Consider the following 21,049-nt stretch of genomic DNA (forward strand, 5'->3'; position numbering starts at 1 on the left):
CGGCAGCGCCGCGGGAGCCGCCGGCCCACAGGGGCCGCCCCGGGGCTGCGCGGGCGGCGCCGAGGCCTCGCAGGCGATAGCTCGGGCGCCTGGCGGCCGCCGGCCGAGGACCCCGCCGCCGCCGTCGCCGTGGAGACGGAGGCCGCGCCGCGGCGCGCAGGGGCCGCCGAGCGCTGGGCGGAGCGCCGCGGCCATCTTGGCGGCCACCTCAGCGCTCGCCTGCCGCCGCCGCCCGCCGCCGCCGCCGCCATGCTGGGCCTCTTCCGCTCCATCCCCACGCAGATGGTAGGGGGGCGCCGCCGGGCCGGGCCGGGCCGGGCCTCCCCTGTCTGGTCTCGTAACGTGGGGCAAAGCGAACGTGAACTGCGGGGCACGGCTGCGCGCAGGAAGCCCCTGTGCGTGTCCTGGCTGTGCTAGAGACAGCCAGGAGCCAAGGAGGAACGGGCCGCGCTTTCTGAATTCACCTCAATAGAGAAGGCGTGCATGTTCTCCATGCGCGTGGTTTTGTTTTGGGCGGGTTTTTTTCGGGGGGGGGCGGGGGGCCTCTCACTGCATAACCCATCACTTGCATTAACTGGAATTGATGGTGAAGAGCTTGTTTTCGGGCGGCTGCAGAAACGCGGGGTTGAACTCGTCCCGCAGCTTCTGCCGAGCTGCGCTTCGCCTCGGCCTCGGCCAGCCCCGGCGGGGCGTGAACGCTGGGCAGGCCCTCGCGTCAGGGAGCGCGAGCGCCCGCCTAGGCCTTCTCCTAGGCCTCGGGTACAACCCGTGACGAGTCACAGGAACGCACAGAACTTGCCTTTCTCTAATGGAGGAATAGCAATTAAAAGACGTAAAGTAGCAAAAAGTGAGTCCCTTACAGCAAGTGTGTAATGACTCCTCCCAAGAAAGTGGAAACCATCATGTGTCATCCATTAACAGGATGATAAACCCCCCAAAAGTATTGGTATGCAGCTATGGGACGCTGTGGATACTAGATGATTATGTGTGTTCAAAAGGGATGAATAAATTATTTGGGCATTTAAACATGAACTTCTTGACCAACCGATCTCTTTCCACAGGACTACAAGGGCCAAAAGTTAGCAGAACAGATTTTTCAAGGAATCATTCTCGTCTCTGCAGTAAGTATGCTAAAACTATGGATGAAGACGCAAAAAACCAAATCTGGGTTTGATCTTATCAAGACTTTTTGTTTGGCTTCCTTGGGTCACTTAAAGCTTTGGACAAAATCAGAGGGGCTGTCATGGGATAAAGACTTTGCTTCCTTCAGTATTTTAATTTCATTGTTGGCCTACAATTCTGGAAACAATGCTAGGAAGACATGTGAAACCTGGCTTTTGAAAAACCCAGATTTTTTTCCTTAACTCTTTGTCCCCTTCTTTCTTCCCATCCCAACTGTTTTAATCATAGCACATCATGGAAATTTTGTATGTTTAAGGTTCTTTTTTCTTTCTTTTTTGGAAGGTAATTGGTTTCATCTACGGATACATCACTGAGCAGTTTGGATGGACTGTCTATATAGTTATGGCTGGTTTTGCTTTATCGTGTCTGGTAAGATGATTTTCTTTCTTTTTTTTTTTTTAAACCCAGAAAATTTATGCACTATTTAACCTCAAATGGTAGCTAAATTAAGGAGCAGCTAGCACAGACAAACATCCACCATGTCATTCAGACTGTTAATTACATACTTAAAAGTTTTGGTGTGACCTGTAGAAAACACTGTTTCTATAGTCCTGTACTTGCCTCAGTCAGCACGGCGTACTCTTTAAAGCCAATACTTGCCTGTTCTCAAATGCTAGTGAGATTGTAGATAACAGTGCAATTCAGTACTACTACCTAACGTTGAATTGTTCTTCCACTTCAGTTAAATGTTCAGTTCAAGTCAAACTGATGGCGCTGATAACGAAAGATAGTGCAGCTTTCTGTGGAGTAGCAGCTGTACAAAACACTTTATCTAGGGTCTTGATTTATGTGTTTCAACTGCATTCCTTTTCTCTAAGCTAACCCTCCCTCCATGGCCCATGTACCGCCGCAATCCTCTCAAGTGGCTACCTGTCCAAGATTCGGGAACAGAAGATAAGAAGCCAGCAGACAGAAAGCCAAAGAGACATACTAAAAGCTAAAGAACGTGTTTTTCATGATGTTACATCGTAGCATTTAGCTTTATTAAATTTTTAATACCTTTGGACTGGGAGATAGTTTGGTGTAGTTTTTGTTGTTGTTTTTTGTTTTTCCTTACTGCTTTATATACTGTCTTGAGTACACAGGGAATCTGCAGAGAGCTCTATAAAGTTGGCTGGTGTTTCAGTGAAGTCACAGGGAAGACAGGGGTGGGGGGGGAAGTGAAAAGCTTCGCATCAAGTACAGTCAAGATACTGCTGTAGCCTAAAACATTATATCCAGCTAGGCTTGTATTAAAATAGCTTGCTTTACAGTGGCAGTTTATCACAGGTCTTGTAAAACAGCACATACCTCACCTTTCCGCCCTCCGCCTTTGCCCCCAAATCTATGGTTTTGAAAAATGTGAAGAACTGGAAACTGCTCTAGGATAGGAGATTGCAAAGGGTGGCCTTTTTTTGGCTTAAAGTAAACTCGCCTGTGTAGAGAAAATAACATCTTGACTCTGCATGATACGGTAGCTGTAGCTCTTGAAGCCTTGTAACTTGAGCATTTAGCATGTAAACGGCAGCAATTGTTGCACCTTTTGACCACGGCCTGTCACTTCAGTCTCCTCCCGTAGGGGCTGGAGGTTATGATATTTAAGCTAAATCTCTTTTTGTAAAGGCAGGGAAAGAGACAGGTTGTGGTTTTACAAATTTATTTTACAAAATCGATTCCCTTAATGACTTAATTATCCTTTAAAAAGAACACACGTGCTTTCTCCATAATGATGTCACATGACAATACCTGGGCACGTGTAGTAACGCAATCTAACCAAAGTGCATGCCAAAGGAAAAGCTAAGTCAAACCTATTAGACTAAATGGCCCTGGTCTTGGACGCTTTGGTTCCTAAAAGGAATTAGTACTTGTAAGGGGAAAGGACTTTCTCCAGCCGTGACCATGGTAACCATGGCTGCTCCTTTCAAACATTTTCAGGCTTGTTTTATCCAGTTACTAAGTGCTTTCTGCCACCGTGGTGATGGCCTTAGCAATAAAACACAAAAGCTAGGGCCAAATTCACTATGCTTGAAAGCAATACAGCAAACCCCTTTAGCATTTTAACTTAGCAGTTTACAGACTCTGCAGGGGCCTTTAGTGGGCAAAAACCAGTAAAACGTCATAGATAGTTGATAAAATGGCTTAGTCCCTAGCACGCTATAACCGTGGCGTAGATTTCTCTTACTGTATTTAGTATATCACCATACCAAAACAGTTTATGACTAATTCAAACCAAAACATCATTTTTTGGATGCTACTTTCTATACAAAACTTGGTATCCATCCATCTTTGCATCTATGAAACAAACTCTTCTCAAGTTTCATTAAGAGAATAAGAACTAAACATACAGTTCCTCTTCTGAGAGAGTGATAGCCTGGTTCACATTTTAACATAGAAAATGTTACTACAACTAATGCTGTAACATTTTTTTCAAGCTCATCCCCTTTACCCCAGCAAAGGAGCTCAAAGGATAAACATGCCTCGTAAGCTGGTCCAGTCTATCGAACGAGCTCTAAAACTGTGGTCTTCTCCCCAAGGGAAAAGTCTTAATCTGGTCAGAACTTCACATTTTCTTCAAGAAATTTCAAGTGGCGTGCCTTCACACTGTAGCTTGCATACTTGTCTCCCATGTGTTCCCGCAACTGCAGCTATTTAGAATACAAGAAAAAAAGAAACTTTCATTTAAAAAAAAAAAAAAAAGGAACTACCAAAATATTAACAAAAGAATCAACTGGAAGCATCATGTGAAGTTTGATCACACAGATGGGAGGGGAGATAAATGGAAAAGACAATCTTTGCTGTCGGAAGGCAACCAATGTTCCAAATTCCACCTAGTAATTGTAAATATAATTTAAATCTTCACCAGTTATACTTAGCCATGCAGTATTTTTTTGGTAACCATTTTTTTTGAATCAGATGAGCTGGAGTTTTTGCTCACTCATTTATGTTAAGAATGGACATTAAACCCTTTTTTCACTTTGGAGAAAAGGGAAACTACATAAGTAACATCAAGACAAAAACAAGATTACAGTCCAAAGGGAAATGATTATTGGAGAAACACAACAGCACAGAAGTACTCAAATCTCTTGCTTCTTCACAAACTAAAGGACTAGGATATAATTCTAAAATTCCTATGGTTCCTGAAGAATTTATAGTTGAACCTAGTTTATATTCAGAATCAACTTTTTAAGACTGACAACGTACTTAGGCCCTTGGCCTGCCAATGACTATAAACAGTAAAGCTTTTGGGGGTCCAGGTTTGCACCATTGTATCAATATCTAAAAAGGAAAAAAGTGAAAACTGCTCATTTATCTCCGTTTATAAGAAATTAAACAACTTTAATATGCAAGACATTCACCTCTCTCTTCACTTCATCTTCTTCTTCCATGACGTGGTACACTTTCTCAAGAAGTTTCACTCCCAAACCTTGCACCACATCAGATCTTAGGATTTCAACCATTCTCCTAATCTTTTCAGGACCTGACAGCATATCTATTAAAAATAACAACAATGCAGTAATAATTACGTTCAGTATAAGCAACTTGCATAGTCCATGCCTGGAAGACTACGGGGACAACATTTTAAGTATCATGAAAGACTTCTGGAACAACAATGTCTAGCCGAACTGAGTAGCTAGAATAATCAACAATCGTGCTGAACCAGAACTACGCAGATGCTAGCTCCTAAGACACTGTACAGTACACAGTCAGGGCAGATACAAATTGCACTTTGGCTCTCTGTTTTCAGCTGGTGCCTGTACGCTGTATTAGTTTTCATTCCAATCACATTTGCACAATTCTGTATATTCATCGGAGAAGAACAACTATTTTAAGAATGGTTCAATCATTCACACTTAGAGCAAACATAAAAAAGTTTAATCAGTATACAGACGAATGGCGTAAGTTCTGCCATCTGCTTGTTTCTCTCAACAGCCTTTAAATCTTTTGCTGCTCAGCTGACACTGCCAAAGATGGTCATTTTACCAGGGGAGGCCTCCACTAGGAACTGAACCGAGAACGCTAGCTCTTTATTTTAATCAATGAAGTCACCAGCAGTTAATAGTTTCTCCTTTCACAGGCTGGATTACCTTGCGAAAACAAAATGCCTGATCTAATTAAGTTTCAGCTTAGAAATGCAGTAGTCCTGTCCCATCAACCCCAATGGCAGTAAATAGCTGGAAGATTATATACATATACTCTTTATACATTATATAAAGAATACTTACAAGGAAAAAAAACTGCCAGAAGAAAACCCCACCACTCAAGTTTGTACTTTTAACATTGTCATACCTGTGCACATGAGACACAAAAATCTCTCACTACATTTTACTTCTAGCTATGCAGAACCGACATCAGAGTAGTGCTCTCTCATTGTTTTGCTGCTCACCAGAGAAGCTACAAGCAGAATCCTTGTCGCTTAACACACATGAGCAAAAAAAGGTCCAAGACTTCAAAGGCTTACTTTCAGCTTCTCCACTCATCTTCTGGTTTGCACAGCAAGTGCAGTTATAGCAGCTGTAATTTCGTATTGCTTTTTGGAATATAAACACATATATAAAGTCTGGTTTTGAAAAGTGATTAGATTCTCGCTGTGGGAAAAAGTAGCTTCTGCAAGACCTGCAGTGAGGACAGACTTCTATACTCGCGTAACCCTCCAGTGTGTTTAAATGCTGGCTTGTGCCTCACGTTCAATTTCAGCTTTAACCACAATCCACAACATTTCGCAGCTATCAAATCATTTGGATGCCTTAAAGAAAAAAAATCTTACTTTAAAAGACTCATCTCCTTTGAACGGTTCATTTGGAGCTTCTAAGTACAAATCACATGGTGAAAGATCATACTGCAGACCAGCTTTCTCTCTTCATTAATAATTGCATCGATCACACTCCTTTCACTGGCAAGCAAATCACAACTAGGGCAGTTCTATACACAAAGTTGTTTAGAAAGCTAATTACTTCTAGGAGCACTGCTGAGATTCAACAACTGGAAGAATTAAGAGTGGATTGCCTTCTGTTGCCCACTAGCAGGTTTTCTTTGGTAAGCAGCAGCTGACAACCATTCATTTAAAAGAAGTATCAGAGCAACAGACCTGAAGGAAACGCTTCAAATTTGAATTCCTCCGATTCATCAGATGATTTTCCATGCAAAATCAAAGTGTCTCTGTATTTCCTATGAAGTTTAAACTCTGAGGCTGGAGGTGAGGTTACACAGGAATCAGAATTCTCCTTAGAGTCCATTTTCAGTGTCCAAGTCATTAGCTGCACCAAATCATTCATTTCATTCATACTGCTTTTTCTAGTAGAGGAGAAAAAGATGCAATTCAGTGATCACTCATGATGCAACTCCCATCTTGCATTCAGAGGACTTCCAATAATTTGGTGAGGTCCTGCTAAGCAGTCTGTGTTAAATTACTTTTGTTGTGCAGTTTTATCAATAGTAACATTAGTAGTAGTTCATCTAACACAGATTCAGAGCCTATGCATCTAGCAACAATTCCCAACCACATCAGCTACCGCTACTTGCGCAGCTGCGCCCGTGGTAACGCACCAGAGAATATTTTTTGAAAAGTTGTTCACATTGACAAAATCCAAAATAAATATTTCGGCCTCGTTCGCCGTAGGAAAGAAACATTTGGCACCTATGCAACGTATGCTGTTTAATGCATCCTGACAGTACATATCTTTTGATGCTGGAAGAGGTTTCCTGGAAAGCTTCACTTGCCAAAAAACAGAGGCACACAATCAATGTACCAGGAAGTTCAGCATGGAGAGTTCACAGAGGAACAAACGGAGTTTGTTTTCTTTATGTAACATGTGCTTCTTCATAACATCACTCACTATGTACAGATCAAGGGTGAAACTATTTCTGCAAATATTTTTCCACTCCACGTCAGGGTCCGATACAGCAGATAAAAACTCCTGCATGGTATTAAACAAAATACTTACTTCTCCTTGGAATCTCCATCAGACTTATCTGTAGAGCTTGTGGAAGAGCTTAACTCATCGTCAGACAGGCAATGGGTTACTCTTTTTTTCTAAGTGAAGAGGGAATAAATTACTTTTGAGAGTTAGGATTTTTGTCTGTTACCTATATGGCATAAATTACTTTTCTTACATGGAAAAATACCTTTCGTCAAGCACACTTTACAGACTTAGCTTGATAATACTTTAAAGGTATAACTTCTGGTTTCAAACGCAAGCTACACTACCCACCGCATCATGAACATACTTTTATGACATGCTTATTTAGCTAGCATAACATCTCAGTCATGCAGTTTCAACCACAAAAAACGCTTTACCAAATGCCTCTACTAAAAACAATTGAATCGGCTTCATAATATAATTAGCTAAGAATTGACAAATATAACCATTATCCTTAGCCCACCTATCAGCCTTCAAACACACACACACACACACACACTTTAAAACTGCATTTAAAATAATATTTTATCGGTTCAGTAACTTCCCAGCATTCCCTAAAACATACAGAGAGACGTTAACCAAGCCGTCACCTGTGCCCCTACAGTTCTGTGTTCCGCGCATAGCACAATATGCAAAAACATCACACATGCACATGTAAATAAGTTGTGCGTACTAAATTGCTGCAACCTCAGTTTATGAATGCAGATGAGGTTTCTGCGTTTAGGTTTTATCACTTACAAGCATACACATGTAGGTAAAACATGCAAACCACTTTCCATGCAAGCGCTGGGCTGAGGAAAATGGAGCCTATGCTTTGAAATTTTACACTACAATGTCTTTGCTGCTATTTTTTCTATTCTTACTAATAACGTTGCCCAATGTTGCAGCACGTTTTGCCCCGATGTTCGTGATCTTAAAAAGGACTTTCTAAATTAGACAAGGAAGATAATACGAACAGAAACTATTAATTTTTCATCCAGCACCTTTTCCTTATTGTCAGCACATAACAGGACTGCAGCTTAAAAAATAACGTTCAAACACCGCTACCAAAGCAAAATTAGATGTACCAAGCTAAAGGTAGCGTGTAGATAGCAGTAACTTCAAACAGACTATTCACCTATAACCAAAACATAGTTCAGGATAAACTTTTTCCCCACAACCAACCAAATAAACCCTTCAATTTAGGGAGTCCATAACTAAACTAGCTCCCTCTGCGAGATCCCTGTGAATCTTCATCTCTGACAAGCAGTGTGAAAACGGACAGTGAGCCCTGACTTTTAAACTGATCTGGCCAAACAGAAAGGTAGATTACAGATCCGTACTCCAGCCCAGGTTTCTAAAGCAGTATCTGCAGAGAACTATGCGTTCTTATTGACTGGGAAGTTCTTCCACATGCAGATTTTTTAATACCATTTTCTTCTCAAATTGTGCCTGCATTTAAATAATAATAAATAGTTCAAAAGCAGATGACCCCAGTTTACCTGAGAAATACTGGGATCTGATGAGGACTGAGCAACTTTAACATGGTTTTCCACACGTGATTTTGCTTCAACTACTGCACTATTTGACGTTCGTCTTGCTGGAATCACTGAAAGGATGACATTTTTAGAATATTTATAACTTAGCTGCATGTATTTTGAATTAGTTTCATGCTCATGCAAGAAAAAGTCTATCACCTGGCAGAAGACAGCCAGCAGGTATTCTGCTAACAGAAAACAGTGACGCTTCTATCTGAAAGGTGTACAACATATACATTTCAAATACAAGTTGTCACCACTAAATACAACTGAATAAGAAGAAAAATACTGACATACATGTTAACAGAAATGTTTATTTAACATCAGAACTAGACCCTTAGTGCATCTTTCTGAAGAAGTTAGTTAGTGAAGAATAAAGAACAAACAGTGAGTTAGAATTTCTTCATAGAGAAGTTGCCAGCCTTCACATACAGAACGTCAACATGCAAACATAAAAATTACCAGAGGGAAGCATCTCTTCCTGAGACTGTTTTAGCCTCCTACGCTCTCTCGCTGACAAAGGCCGCTCCTTTAAAATAAGTTAAGTGGACGTTAATTGGCAATTGTCACAATCACTTTTGTTATCTATCACCTATAAACAAAAAAACTTACACTGAACATGCAAGAGAGCTCCTAGAGTTAAGCTTCCGCTTAGCTAACAACCGCTCTGTGATTTACTGCAAGATGGTCTTGGTCAACAGCACAACCGATAAACACCGCAGAAAAGGAGATTCTGACCTCCCTGTCTCAGCAAGCTAGCAAGCTTCTCATCCTGCATTGATCAGATGCAGGACAGGACTTCCATTAGGTTGAAAGCTGCTCTACCTTTCTTTACTCGCTGTGCATATTCTTAGGGAACAAACTGCTCAGAAGCAACAAGAGACCACAATATGCTTACACAGCATTCAGTACTGACCTTTGCAATGGCAACTTGACTGTTCTTGGTGCTATTTACAGATTCAGAGACTTTGGCACCATGCTCTGCGCAGCCCTGTGTTGTCTTTACGATCACATTGGAAGGAAAAGGTAAAGGCTGAGGAGCAACTGCTCCAAACTTGAAAGAGAAGAGAGCAGAATTTATACTTTCTTTTATTAAAAGTTAAAGTACTCCACAATCTGCAACTCTTTATTCTTGCATAGCAAAACTAGACAGCAGAGTTTTTGGATCCTACTGTTGCCTCTTCACATCTCCCCGCTTCATCCCTCCCTCCCTCCCTGCGCTTCTGCTTGCATACAATTCCCTGCTCCCCATCCTTCCTCCTCCCAGACTATTTTTCAGCCAGTGACTTTTCAACAACCAGCCCCCATCCTCAAACAGCAAAACCCAAGAGAACGGCAGGATATCACACTGCAAACAAATCGCACTCTTCTCTCTGCTTATACAGCTGATGCTTTTCGCAAGGAGGTCCCTCTACTCAGCGGTGTCAGCAGCCCTGGCTTACGGGCATGTGAAAGGGACAAGATTTTCTTCCTCGAGTTTGTTCATAAGCTCGGGGCAGCCATTATATGGGTCTTTTCTAAAGTACCAGTCATCTACTGCTCGCTACAAGTGGCCTTATCTGCACAGCCAGTGAAAGGGCTGTATGTTTTGTAAAAGGACAAACAGAGTGAGAATTGCTGATGGAAATCCCTGGGAACGATCATAGCATGGCAAAGGCAAAGACAATATTTCACTGTGTTTCATTATGCCCATCTAGCACACCCACCTCAGACCTGTGAGCTTTGTTGACGCTTCCAAAGATTTACACAGGCTGCCCGTAAAGGACAGTTTCAGTGTTCTGCATATTCTTATCAATGAAGTTATATAGATGCACATGAAATGAGAACAGTATAAAACAATTTTTTTAAAATACGTCCTCTTTTTTAAAAGTAAAAAAAAAAAAACCCACCGTTTTAAAGGAGAGAGGAGAAAATCAGAAGGGTATTACGTCATTGAAAGAATCATACAGTCAAATCCATTTTTGATTACCTGCACCTTCTCTGAACAGACTTCGGACAGCTCCCTTTTCTTCTGCCGTCGCTGCCGTGAGAGAGAGGGTTCGTGGACAGAACTATGAGGGTGTAAGTGAGAGGCAGTACTTTCCTGAGGGTCTCCTGAAGTTCCATGACAGACACCTTCCTAACAAGTACAAGCATTTTTCAAAATGTAGACATGCCATTTCCAGATTTAAACATGCACGCTTCTTACAATGTCAACATAAGCCACTTCACATTCGGACTACATCTATCTTAACGCAATTACAATCAAAACAAACTCTTACTTGACAGTTAGAAGAAAGATCTGCTCTACCAGCATTTCTAAGCTACCAAACCTTTAAATAAAAACACTTACTTGAATTACAACAGGAACAAATGGTTCTAGCAGCTTTTCAGTAGAATCCAAGCTCTGGAACAGATAATGACTTCTCATCAGAAAGCAACCAAATATTAAGGTGCGTAAGAAAATCTCATTGTACGCCAGAACCTAACGAGAAGAGAATCACCACCTAAAAGCAGACTGGCTTCATAAATGTGACTGTGCAGAAGCGACGCTGTGCAGCCAGAACAGATGTAAGACCTTTAAATCCAAAGCACAAGAGGAAGAGCCAAAAGGTATAATGACACTTTTGAGATACACTAAGAGGAGGTAAGAATAAAATCTTTCCCCAGTTCTCTCAGCAGGCTCTTGTAACACTCGAGAACAAGGGCGCAGGGGAAAAAAGAGAATTAGCCGGTATTTCTGAGCCAGTTACAATCTAAAGGAGAGCACAACAGAAGCCTAGGGAGAAAGCGGTATTTGTTTAGAAACACTGGGTTTTTTCAAATTACCAACACAAAGAGTGAAAGAATACCTGGAAATTAAAAGAACAACAGGAAGCAAACTACCTTTGAGAAAAGGTAAAGCAAGAGAGGAAGTAAAACCATAATTCTATTCCTTTCTCCTTTCCGTTATGCCTCTCTCCATCTCCTGCCTGCCTTCAATCTCTTCCGCTCCTCCCCTTTCACTGTTTTTTTTAGCGCCTTCAAATTTTCATTAAGTTTCTGATTACAAAGAAGTGAGAAGGTGAGAGAGAGCGTGCATTAAATACATCAGGAAGCAGCCCCCAAAGCTGCTTAATCGATCCTCTGTTCCCTGGCAAACTTGGCACCTCCTACCAGGATTCCATCTAACGTAGTCACACAGAGACCGATATGTTAAATTCGCTTTTAATTAACAACACTAGGTTCTACGTAATTGACAAAAGCCACAAGTCCATCATTTATCTATCCAAATCATTTAGTCACTGTCCTAAATGCTCATGAATGCAGGACAGAAGCCTGTCGGAGCCCCATTTGCCCAGCTGTCTACTCCAATTCCTACTCCTATTCCATACTAGGACTAACTCAAGAGATTAGCAAGGCCTATTTAGGACACATAACAAAAGTCTCAAAACTGCTCTTGCCCTCTCTCTTCTCAGATGAATCAAGAAAACTTTTGTTTCCTACAAGGAAAGCATTCTCATCATCTAGACGTGAGCCCTAAAATTCCTGCAGCACATCGTGTCTGCAAATTTGAAGCCTAGGCTCATAACTACTTAAGCATCTCAATAATTACATCAGCAGTATCCTACTTGGATAGATAACCATTACGTGCAGCGGCTCTGTATGTTCTAAGAGGTGGCCATTACTTAAGTGTGTTTCAAAGTTTACGTAAGCAGAAGCGCATTACCGGGTCAGTTTGCTTTTGGTCTTTTGGTACAGGCTGCAGGAGTTTCAAAGTGTCGTCATCTTTATTTATAGCATCAACAGCAGACTGCTTAGACTCAACACTTTCAGCTTTAAAAGCTTGCTTTGTTTTTTGCTGTAGTTCATCCTCCTTAATCGGTGATCTACTGTATGTTGTTTTAGAATCCCCTGGACCATTTAAGTACTTTGCTTTATTATCCTCTGGAATATGCTCATCGCCACACTTCTCACTTCCGTATGTCCTCTTTTCAGATGGCAAAATATCAATATCCACTTTACTAATTGTAGCTAAGGAATCTCCCAGACTGTTCAAATCATTACTGCTTGGTTTTCTTCCCAACTCAACAGCTGGTTTCTCTGAGGGACAAAATTTGGTGGCTTTATATTTGATGATGCGTTCTTCTTCATTCTGGAATTTAAAAAAGTGAATTACCTTTCAGGTATAAAGCACACACAGAAGAATGTTCTAAGTACCTAAGAAACATCATTAATATAGCAGACTACATAAGCTGTAGGTGATCATAACTTCATTACAGTTTAAGAGCTTAAGAAACACTCTGCAACCCACACTTCTAATGAGAGATTTTCATAAGAGATACAGACTGCATTTGCAGATGGCATATTCCAGGCATGGGTTTATATATATGTAGCACACCCACTTTTTTTAAGGAAAACAGACGCACGGTTTGGAAAAAATATATTTATCTTACCACCTTATTTTTCTTGGCTTGCTCAAAGGACTGATTTTGGTGTGCAACATTCTTGTTATGAGATTCATGCTTCGCTGAGACCACAGAACAAGGATCTTTAAGTTTAGAATCCAGTGTTTTCTTATGACTTTTGGCCGTTTTCCTATAAAGGACAGAGTAAAAGTTGGTTATTTAGTCTCCAGCTACAAGACCTTGAGATGTTTCTTTTAGATTCTACCAATTACAAAAGCCTAGTCCACGAAACAGTTTACATAGCGCATGTAAGACACTGGGCTTTTTCCAACAGACTGTGCACAACATACTCATTTTCAACTCTGTAAAAGGAGCTTAAAAGCACTATTCAGGCTCTAAGCAGCAACACACACCTGCTCTGCACAGCAGCAAGGTCAGTGTTATCTGGAAGCGGTAGAATAATTGACCATGTCTGACAAATAAAAAATACCTATTATTTATCATCCAAAAGTTAAAGAAGAGTGAATAGCAAAAGGAACTTGGTTTTAGAATTGTCAAGTGACAAACGGTATCAAAGAACCATAAACAAGGACGTGCATTTCCTATCACTTCTCTGAAAGTACTGATGTACCTTTCTTCTTCTCTCCGAATAAGCTGTGCAATCCAAGCTGTTGCACACTCCTAGTTTGCATTTACCAAAACAACTAGTTTCCATTCTCTTATAAACGTCTCCCATTACATTTCTCAGAGTCTAAACAAACTCAAACGTTCATACGCTTTGCAATTGCACGTAACAGAACTCATTCTATCCTGCTATAAAAAAAAGGGAACAGTTTTCACACAACAATCATAACAACAAAAATATTTTGTATAGAACCACCGAAATGAAAATATCTTACGCCTTCGTGGCTTCCAGAAACAGAGAGATTTGTTGCTTGATATACGGCTGTCTTAGTATGCTTTTCACACTGGGTCTTTCCTCAGGCTTTTTACTGAGCATGGTTCGTATTATCTCTACCAACTGTGGGCTGTAATCCTTTGGCATGGGGGGCAGCTGCAAAAGGAAAGCGAAGCGTGATATTGTTTAACGTATTTGTCAACAGGGGCTACTGCTAGATTACTTATGCACAACAGTTATGTTCTGCTAGGTACTTCCCACTAAAAACCATCCCTTTTTTCATATGCTGAAAGTTACCTAGGGTGCTTAACTACCCATCAAACAGCATATAGCAATTCCAAACATTTTGTGTAAGAAGTTTTCTTAATTTTTTCTTAATATCAGCAGTTAATGTTCCGTGAACAGGCATAAAAGACATCAAAGATTATATCTAGATTCGTGTTCACTTCATTCTATTTCAAAGCAAGTAATACACTTCAATAGGCTGGCCGTACCTAACAGGAAAGTGACATACACACGAACAGGGATATAATTCTTTGCACAATATTTAAACCAGGGGTAGATGGAGAAAGCAAGTCATTTCAGCACTCTGAAAATTCACCAATATACAAGTTACACAGAAGGACAACAAGAAACTCTAGCATTATTCAAAAATGAACAACTTCCTAGGTCTAGTATTACATCACGTACCACCATGAAATATCAATCCTAAAACATATATGAGGATGCATGTTTAAAAAAAAAAAAAAAGAAAACCCAAAAGCCATTATAACCAGACAAAAATGTTTTTTGGTAAGTTTTTACCTTTCCTTCAATAATTCGATAGACCAAAGAGTTCATGTCTTTAGCATTAAAGGCATGTTTCAGCGTAGCCATTTCATAAACGCAGCAGCCCAATGCCCAAACATCAGACTGGAAAAAAGAGGAAAAAAGTTTTAGGAGCTTTATATTAATCACCTAAGTTTTACCTCCAGACAAGAGTCTCCGGCTTTCAGAGAAGCCATTAATGACAGTAAGCTAACTTAAGACCAAATTCCATTGTAAACCTCTCTGACTTCAGTCTATTTTCTTTGTTAACTTTGATGAATTAAACTATTGTCTTCCAAATATCACTAGGTGTATTCTGAAAAGAAACTTGCAGGGTGGTGTTTGCTTGGTTGGTTGGTTGGTTGGTTGAAGTACTGCATAGGCTCTAACTGGAGAATGAAAATCTTCCTGTTTTTCACGAGAACAGTTCCCCCTTGGCTCATGCTCATTGTAGACACCCAAGTTTAGGGTGCACGTGGTCTGCAGCAAGAGCTGAACAAGTATACGAAAGCAGGTGTCCTTATTTTAAATTCACAGGGACACTGCTCATTTCTCTTCTGAGCATTTTTTTTTTTTAATATTGCTGGTTTTATGCATAGCAGGGACTTTTGAACATAAAGCTTCCTTCCTGTTGTAAAATAAAAATACGTACTGTAGGTGACTAACAAAGACTGGTATTTTTGTTTGCATTGGCAGCTGTGACAGGTACAGGCAGCCTGCTGAACGCCTTGGCTGTGATAACTTATCGTACGCTACTAATCCTCACCCACTGCAGCAAACTCAGTTCCAGAAATTCAGTTCCCCACAGATCTTTCTCTGTCTTTTTGCTTGGGCTCTAAGGACGTTAAAAAGAAGCAATAACGTCGGAAGCAATAGCAACTTCTAAAAAAAATACACAGGATCGAAACGCTCTTCGAACAAACGTAAAAATCAAGTTGCCTAACAAAGTAGAAAGAGCATCTGCATCAACAGTCTCTACCTTGTAGTTGTAGGGTTTGTTGGAAAAGAGTTCGGGGCTCATGTAGTACGGCGTGCCTATGAGAGTGCTGGCCATGTCGTACTGGTTTTCCAACACTCTGGCTATTCCGAGGTCACCCACTTTGACTATATTTGTTCGCGTCAGAAAAACGTTTTGAGTCTTAAGATCTCTGTGCAGAATGCGCTTCTCGTGTAAATACTGAAAAATAAAAACGTAGACACGTAGAAATAGAGTTAAGTACTCCTAATTGGTTCTTCTCCACTGAAAAGTAAAACTACGTTACACAAGTCAAAGAGGGAAAATACAAACACAACAAAGCCACATACATCACTACGGAAGACAGCTTGAGTGAAATCTCCCTGGGGGAGATCTTGATCTCCAGCAAACCAGCAGAAAAGAGGAATGTAAAGTTAAGGCTCAGCCTTTAACCTGCTTTCTGCTGGCCTCCGTTTGTTGCCATTCATTTCACAGTCGTTAGCATAAAATTTTGGTGGAAAACAGAGTGTCAATTTTGTCTGAAGACAGGGTAGAAGATTAGACTTACAATAAGCAAGAACAAGACATCACTGTAGACTTTTGCGTATCTGACCACAACAGGCAGCATTAAGATAGCATTTTCTGTCCAGCTTCCTTATTTCCTAGTGTTAATATTTACATCTGGTCTTTATTATTATAATAATTGCTTTTAAAGTTTGTTAGCCTCCAAATTATAAATTCCAACAGACTGAGATAAGATTTAATAGAAATGATGAACTAGTAGTCTAAATTCATCGTTGACAAACACCAACAAAACAACAAGTTGCTTCCAAAATAAACTTTCTCTTTAAAAAAAAAAAATACATTTTGTAAACGTAATCCTAAATTTCACACCCGAGAAGCATTTCAGACTAGAGTTGCAAACCCCCCGAAGGTTAACACTGTCTCCCGTGATAAGAGATTTAGACATAATACATGATAGAAGTTTATTACCTACAAGAGAAAGTCTGACTGCAGTGACCAGTGAACATATTTCAAGTACTAATAAACATTGCGTTCAGACGCTAGCCCAACCAAACGGGAATTTAAATCTGCAGACTAACTGTGGCATTGTTATGTGGAAAGAGAGCCAAATTAGGTCTATTATCTTAAAGTGACAAAGCTGTACTTCCATTTTACCTGCAAGGCCATGGCAATCTGGACAAACCATTCCACCACCTGATTCTCAGGCAGAAGTTTGCCCTTCTGCTCTTTAAGTTTATGGTACAGATCTCCTCCTTCGCAGAAGCCCATGACAATATACAACAGGCCGTCTTCCCCCTGCCAGGACTCTCTATAGGTGACGATATTCGGGTGTTTCAACTGCGATAACAACTGTGCCTCTTGTTCTGCTGCTTTCCTCTCCCGGCTGGAGGCATTTTTGAGGTTTAACTTTTTGATGACATACTGGAAAACAAATTACAAGACATCTCATGAAAGAGCCGAGTTAGCATGCAGAAGCCCCAGGAAACGCCAACAATCTAGGGGAAAAGCAGAATTTGAAATCTGCACACGCACGGAGGTTGCAGTTTGTCTGGCAGGTATATTTTACATTTACCGTCACGCTGTAAAAATTTAACAGGTGTGGCTAAATTCTATTAGTCCACCTGAACAAAGCTCTGCATCAGAATTCTGTGATATTTTGCTTTCTTTGACTGATGTTCAAATCTGTAATTTTTTCCCCTCATTTTAAACGGGTGGCTATCATTCATCTCTTAAGCGTGAAATGCCTTTTGGTACGTCACAGCTATTCTCAAAAATGTTTTTTTCAAGAATATGAATAATAAACAAATACATAACAATGTTAAGAAAAGCACGTAGTCACATTAGAAAAATGACAATGGATGTTTAGGATAAACGTCACCCGGGTGCACTTATTCCATTATTCACTAGCGCCTTTCATTTTCTTTCGTTGAAGCAAAAGGGGTCTTCAGAAGCGTAATTTATGTTCTTTGTTGAAAGACAGAGAGTCAAGAAAAAACTTCTCACAACTGAGCGAGGAACGCAAATCATATATTTGAGGACAAAAAACGTTGTTATAATCTAAGCCTTGAAACTGAGATTTTTAAATTCCCCGTTTTCATATTCAGAAGAAATACCCCAAAGTGCTCAATTTATGAATGCACAAAATAATTTAGGCCTGTTCATTCTTTTCTTAAAGAACTTGCAGAGGAGCCCCAAGGAAGAGCTGACTTTTAATATTAATTGATTTGTGCACAAAGTCCAGAAAACGGAGAAGCATGAGAGAATAGAAAAAAAGCTCCCATCAGAAAAGGAAACGGAGCAAGCAGAGATGTAGCTGGAGGGCTGGTACAGTAAGGAGCACACTGAAGAAGTACTGTCCCCAAAACCTGAAAGCAGGTGTAATTCAGATTTTGGTTTTTAACTTTTTAAAACTTGCCCTAAAACTATCAGAAAACCGTACTAACTATATTTTGCATTTACGAGTTTCTACGTATGCAGGTTTCAACTCATTGAATGAGAAATGAATTCCACAGGAAAGCACAGGCTCTTCATCATACCGCGAGAGCCAAAAGTTCTCGTGCCCAAGCCTAAATTTATTTAATTCTGTGTTAACATGAGTTTTTTTAAGGCTACATATGAAAACTGTAATTTATGCTGCCTAATATATACTAGGGCAAATATATTCCTAAGCAATTCCAGTTTTTAAATGAAGAATGTAATTGAAGCTGAAGACGAGACCATAGAACTCTTCGTACACGTTCATCACACACAGCATCAATACTTAGGGCTGATCCTCTCCCCTTCCTGATGCAAACTTTGTAGTAATCACTTCTCGTGCATCAGCTTTTCATGGAAGAGCCCGTGTCATGGTATATATATCTGACCCCGCCTCTTATCTGAGAACTTTTGGTAGCAAAACATCTTTAAAAATACTTACTTATTCAGTTTCAGTGCCCTTAGCAACTGTCTATGTCGCCTATTTCTTGGGCTGACCCTATTAATTTTTCTTGGGCTGACCCTATTAATTTAAGTCCAGCACGTTTGATTCGTTTTGAGGAAGACTGCCCCGACATATCAAGGCAACGAATTAAGCAGAAATCAACAGTACTTCATGAATTTGAGCACGAATTTTTGTTTCAAAAAACCTGCTGTATGTGAGAGAAGCTCCTCAGCTCTTAGAACCAGCGATGCGCAGCTCCCACAGAGGAATACAACAGCATCCTGTACAGTATCATCTAAGCTTGAGATAAAAGAGAAATACTGTGGCCATTACGTGCTACGTGACAAGTCAACGACAATCATATCTCTGGGCATGGAAACCAGCAGCTTTTAGCTTTATTTCAGGATTCGTCTTTAGACCACATACAACTTAAAGGCAAAACCGTGCACGTAGCGTAACTTAAACCTTGGCCTCGGTTATATTTGCTCTAACGAGCATGTTATGCTGACAGCGTTCCCAATGGCATCTATGCCAATGCTCTTCTGCCATATTTGATACTAAGTTGTGTGCAAATTGCATTTTTTTTCCCCATTTAAACCAGTTAAGGCCACCTGACCCCCCTCCACAAAAAAAAAAAAAAAAAAAAGAATTTAACAGCAAATACATTTAAATAAAATGTTATTTCTTCCATAGAACATGAAGCACTGTTCAAAAGCCACAACCAAAAACCCTCCTCATCCTGCTAGGGAAAAATGTCTATAAACGTCAGCGAAAGAGAAGATACAATACAACACACCAAAATATTTAGGTTAAAATTAACAGCGATAAGGAAGCAAGGCTCTTGCCAATGTTAATGACCAGCGTGACAAAGAGGTGAAATTCAAGGACCCGCATACGGTTTAAAGCGACCAGGATGTACTGTTTATTTTTTGGGCTACGCGGCTGGCAGCCCTCTGAGGACGCTGGATTACGTGCTGCGGTGACCGGTCTGCAGGGAACAAGCTCTAGGGTTGCGCCTTCTCACCCCAGCCGGGCAAACCCACCTCCGGCCACCTCCCGCGTGCAAGGCCGCCGCTCCAGGTACCGGTCACCTTCCCCGTTTCCCTGCTGCTTCGGCCAGGCAACGCAACAGCGCTTCAAGTTCCCAACAAAAAGGCAGAGAGCAAAAAAGCTGTACTTTGCCTCTGACACGGCCAAAACTTGGCCCGGCACCACAGCCGTCAACGCAGCCAAGCACGAGGCCTCCCGCAGGGGCGGTGCTGGCGAAAGCCCGGCACCGTAACCCCTCTGTCCCGTCCTTGATTTTTTGTTTTAAATCCTGCCCACGCGGATGTCTTAAGGAAGGAAGCGAACAGCAGCCGAGTCAAGAGCCACCTTTTCTCGAGGGCTAAAGGGAGCAAGCTGCGTTTTCTTGTCATCTCCCAAAGCTACGGTTTTCCTCCTCAAAACATATTATGCAGTTAAAAAAAAAAAAAATCAAAAAAAAAAAAAAAACCCAGAAGGGATGATCAGTGTTATTTAGAGGCAAAAAAATGGATTTTTTACATTAAAAAAAAAAAAAAAGCATTTTATTTACATTTTTAACAAAAACCTTCGTATATGCGGTGGCAAAACAGCAATCCCCCCGACAGGCAGGGCAGGTCCGGCTGGCCCTGGCCGCAGTCACACCCCGCTCCGCGCCCGCCCGGGGCCCCCACCGGGGCCAGGCCGCGGCCTCCCCCTGCCACCGCCCCCCCCCCCCCCAAAACCGGGCCCCGGCCCCTCCTCCCACCGGGGCCAGGCCGCCCCCCCCCCCCAAAACCGGGCCCCGGCCCCTCCTCCCACCGGGGCCAGGCCGCCGCCCCCCCCCCAAACCGGGCCCCGGCCCCTCCTCCCACCGGGGCCAGGCCGCCCCCCCCCCCCCAAAACCGGGCCCCGGCCCCTCCTCCCACCGGGGCCAGGCCGCCGCCCCCCCCCTAAACCGGGCCCCGGCCTCCCTCCCGTCCCGCCACGGCCGAGGCCCGGGGCAGAGCGGCGGCGGCTGCCCCGACCCCGTCCCCCTGCCCCCCCGGCCACCACCCGCCCCGACAGGGGGCAGTAGCGCGCCCCGCTGCCCGCCCCGGCCGCTACCTGCTTGCTGTCGTGCCGGTGCCGCACCAGGCTCACCTCCCCGTAGCTGCCCTTGCCCACGGCCCGCAGGAAGCAGTAGGCAGCCAGGGGCATCCTTCTCCCCGGTCACCGCCTGGCGGCCGGTGCCACCGGGGCCCGCCCGCCCGCCAGCGCGGCCCCCGCTGCCATAGAGATGCCGGCCGGCCGCCTTCCACCATAGACAGCAAACGCCGCGACGTGCAGAGCGGACCGCCGCTCTTCTCTATGGCCCGAGCGCGGCGCGGCCATTTTGGAAGGGGGCAAGCGGCCATGTTAGGAGCGGGCCGGGAGGCCTGCGGCCGGCTGCCCGCCTGGTGGAGGCCGGGCTTTCCCTGCCGATGGTGCCCCCAAAACA

General features: G+C 42.4%; 2 protein-coding genes across 9 annotated transcripts; one reads left to right on the plus strand and one right to left on the minus strand.

Annotated features, from left to right (window-relative positions):
* Positions 1–120: 120 nt before the first annotated feature.
* On the plus strand, positions 121–2,194 carry SPCS1 (signal peptidase complex subunit 1). Its single transcript, XM_068906820.1, has 4 exons — positions 121–285; positions 1,062–1,121; positions 1,465–1,551; positions 2,001–2,194. Exons 1-4 carry the CDS (start codon positions 250–252, stop codon positions 2,121–2,123), a joined length of 306 nt encoding a protein of 101 aa, XP_068762921.1. The 5' UTR covers positions 121–249; the 3' UTR covers positions 2,124–2,194.
* A 607-nt stretch (positions 2,195–2,801) lies between these two features.
* NEK4 (NIMA related kinase 4) lies at positions 2,802–20,949 on the minus strand. Of its 8 annotated transcripts, none has more exons than XM_068906809.1 (16): positions 20,677–20,949; positions 16,803–17,069; positions 15,648–15,845; positions 14,666–14,773; positions 13,863–14,017; positions 13,015–13,153; positions 12,285–12,710; positions 10,929–10,982; positions 10,566–10,715; positions 9,513–9,650; positions 9,059–9,125; positions 8,561–8,667; positions 7,104–7,192; positions 6,248–6,453; positions 4,518–4,651; positions 2,802–3,806 (listed from the first exon to the last, which is right to left on the minus strand). In XM_068906809.1, the coding sequence occupies exons 1-16, from the start codon at positions 20,767–20,769 to the stop codon at positions 3,714–3,716; spliced, it is 2,424 nt and encodes an 807-aa protein (XP_068762910.1). In that variant the 5' UTR covers positions 20,770–20,949; the 3' UTR covers positions 2,802–3,713. The 8 variants fall into 8 exon arrangements, with proteins under 8 accessions (XP_068762910.1, XP_068762912.1, XP_068762908.1 ...); XM_068906811.1 differs by having other exon boundaries at positions 20,713–20,936; XM_068906807.1 differs by having other exon boundaries at positions 13,012–13,153; positions 20,677–20,936.
* Positions 20,950–21,049: the final 100 nt, after the last annotated feature.

The sequence above is a fragment of the Struthio camelus genome, chromosome 14 (assembly GCF_040807025.1).
Source record: "Struthio camelus isolate bStrCam1 chromosome 14, bStrCam1.hap1, whole genome shotgun sequence".
NCBI classification, from domain to species: domain Eukaryota; kingdom Metazoa; phylum Chordata; class Aves; order Struthioniformes; family Struthionidae; genus Struthio; species Struthio camelus.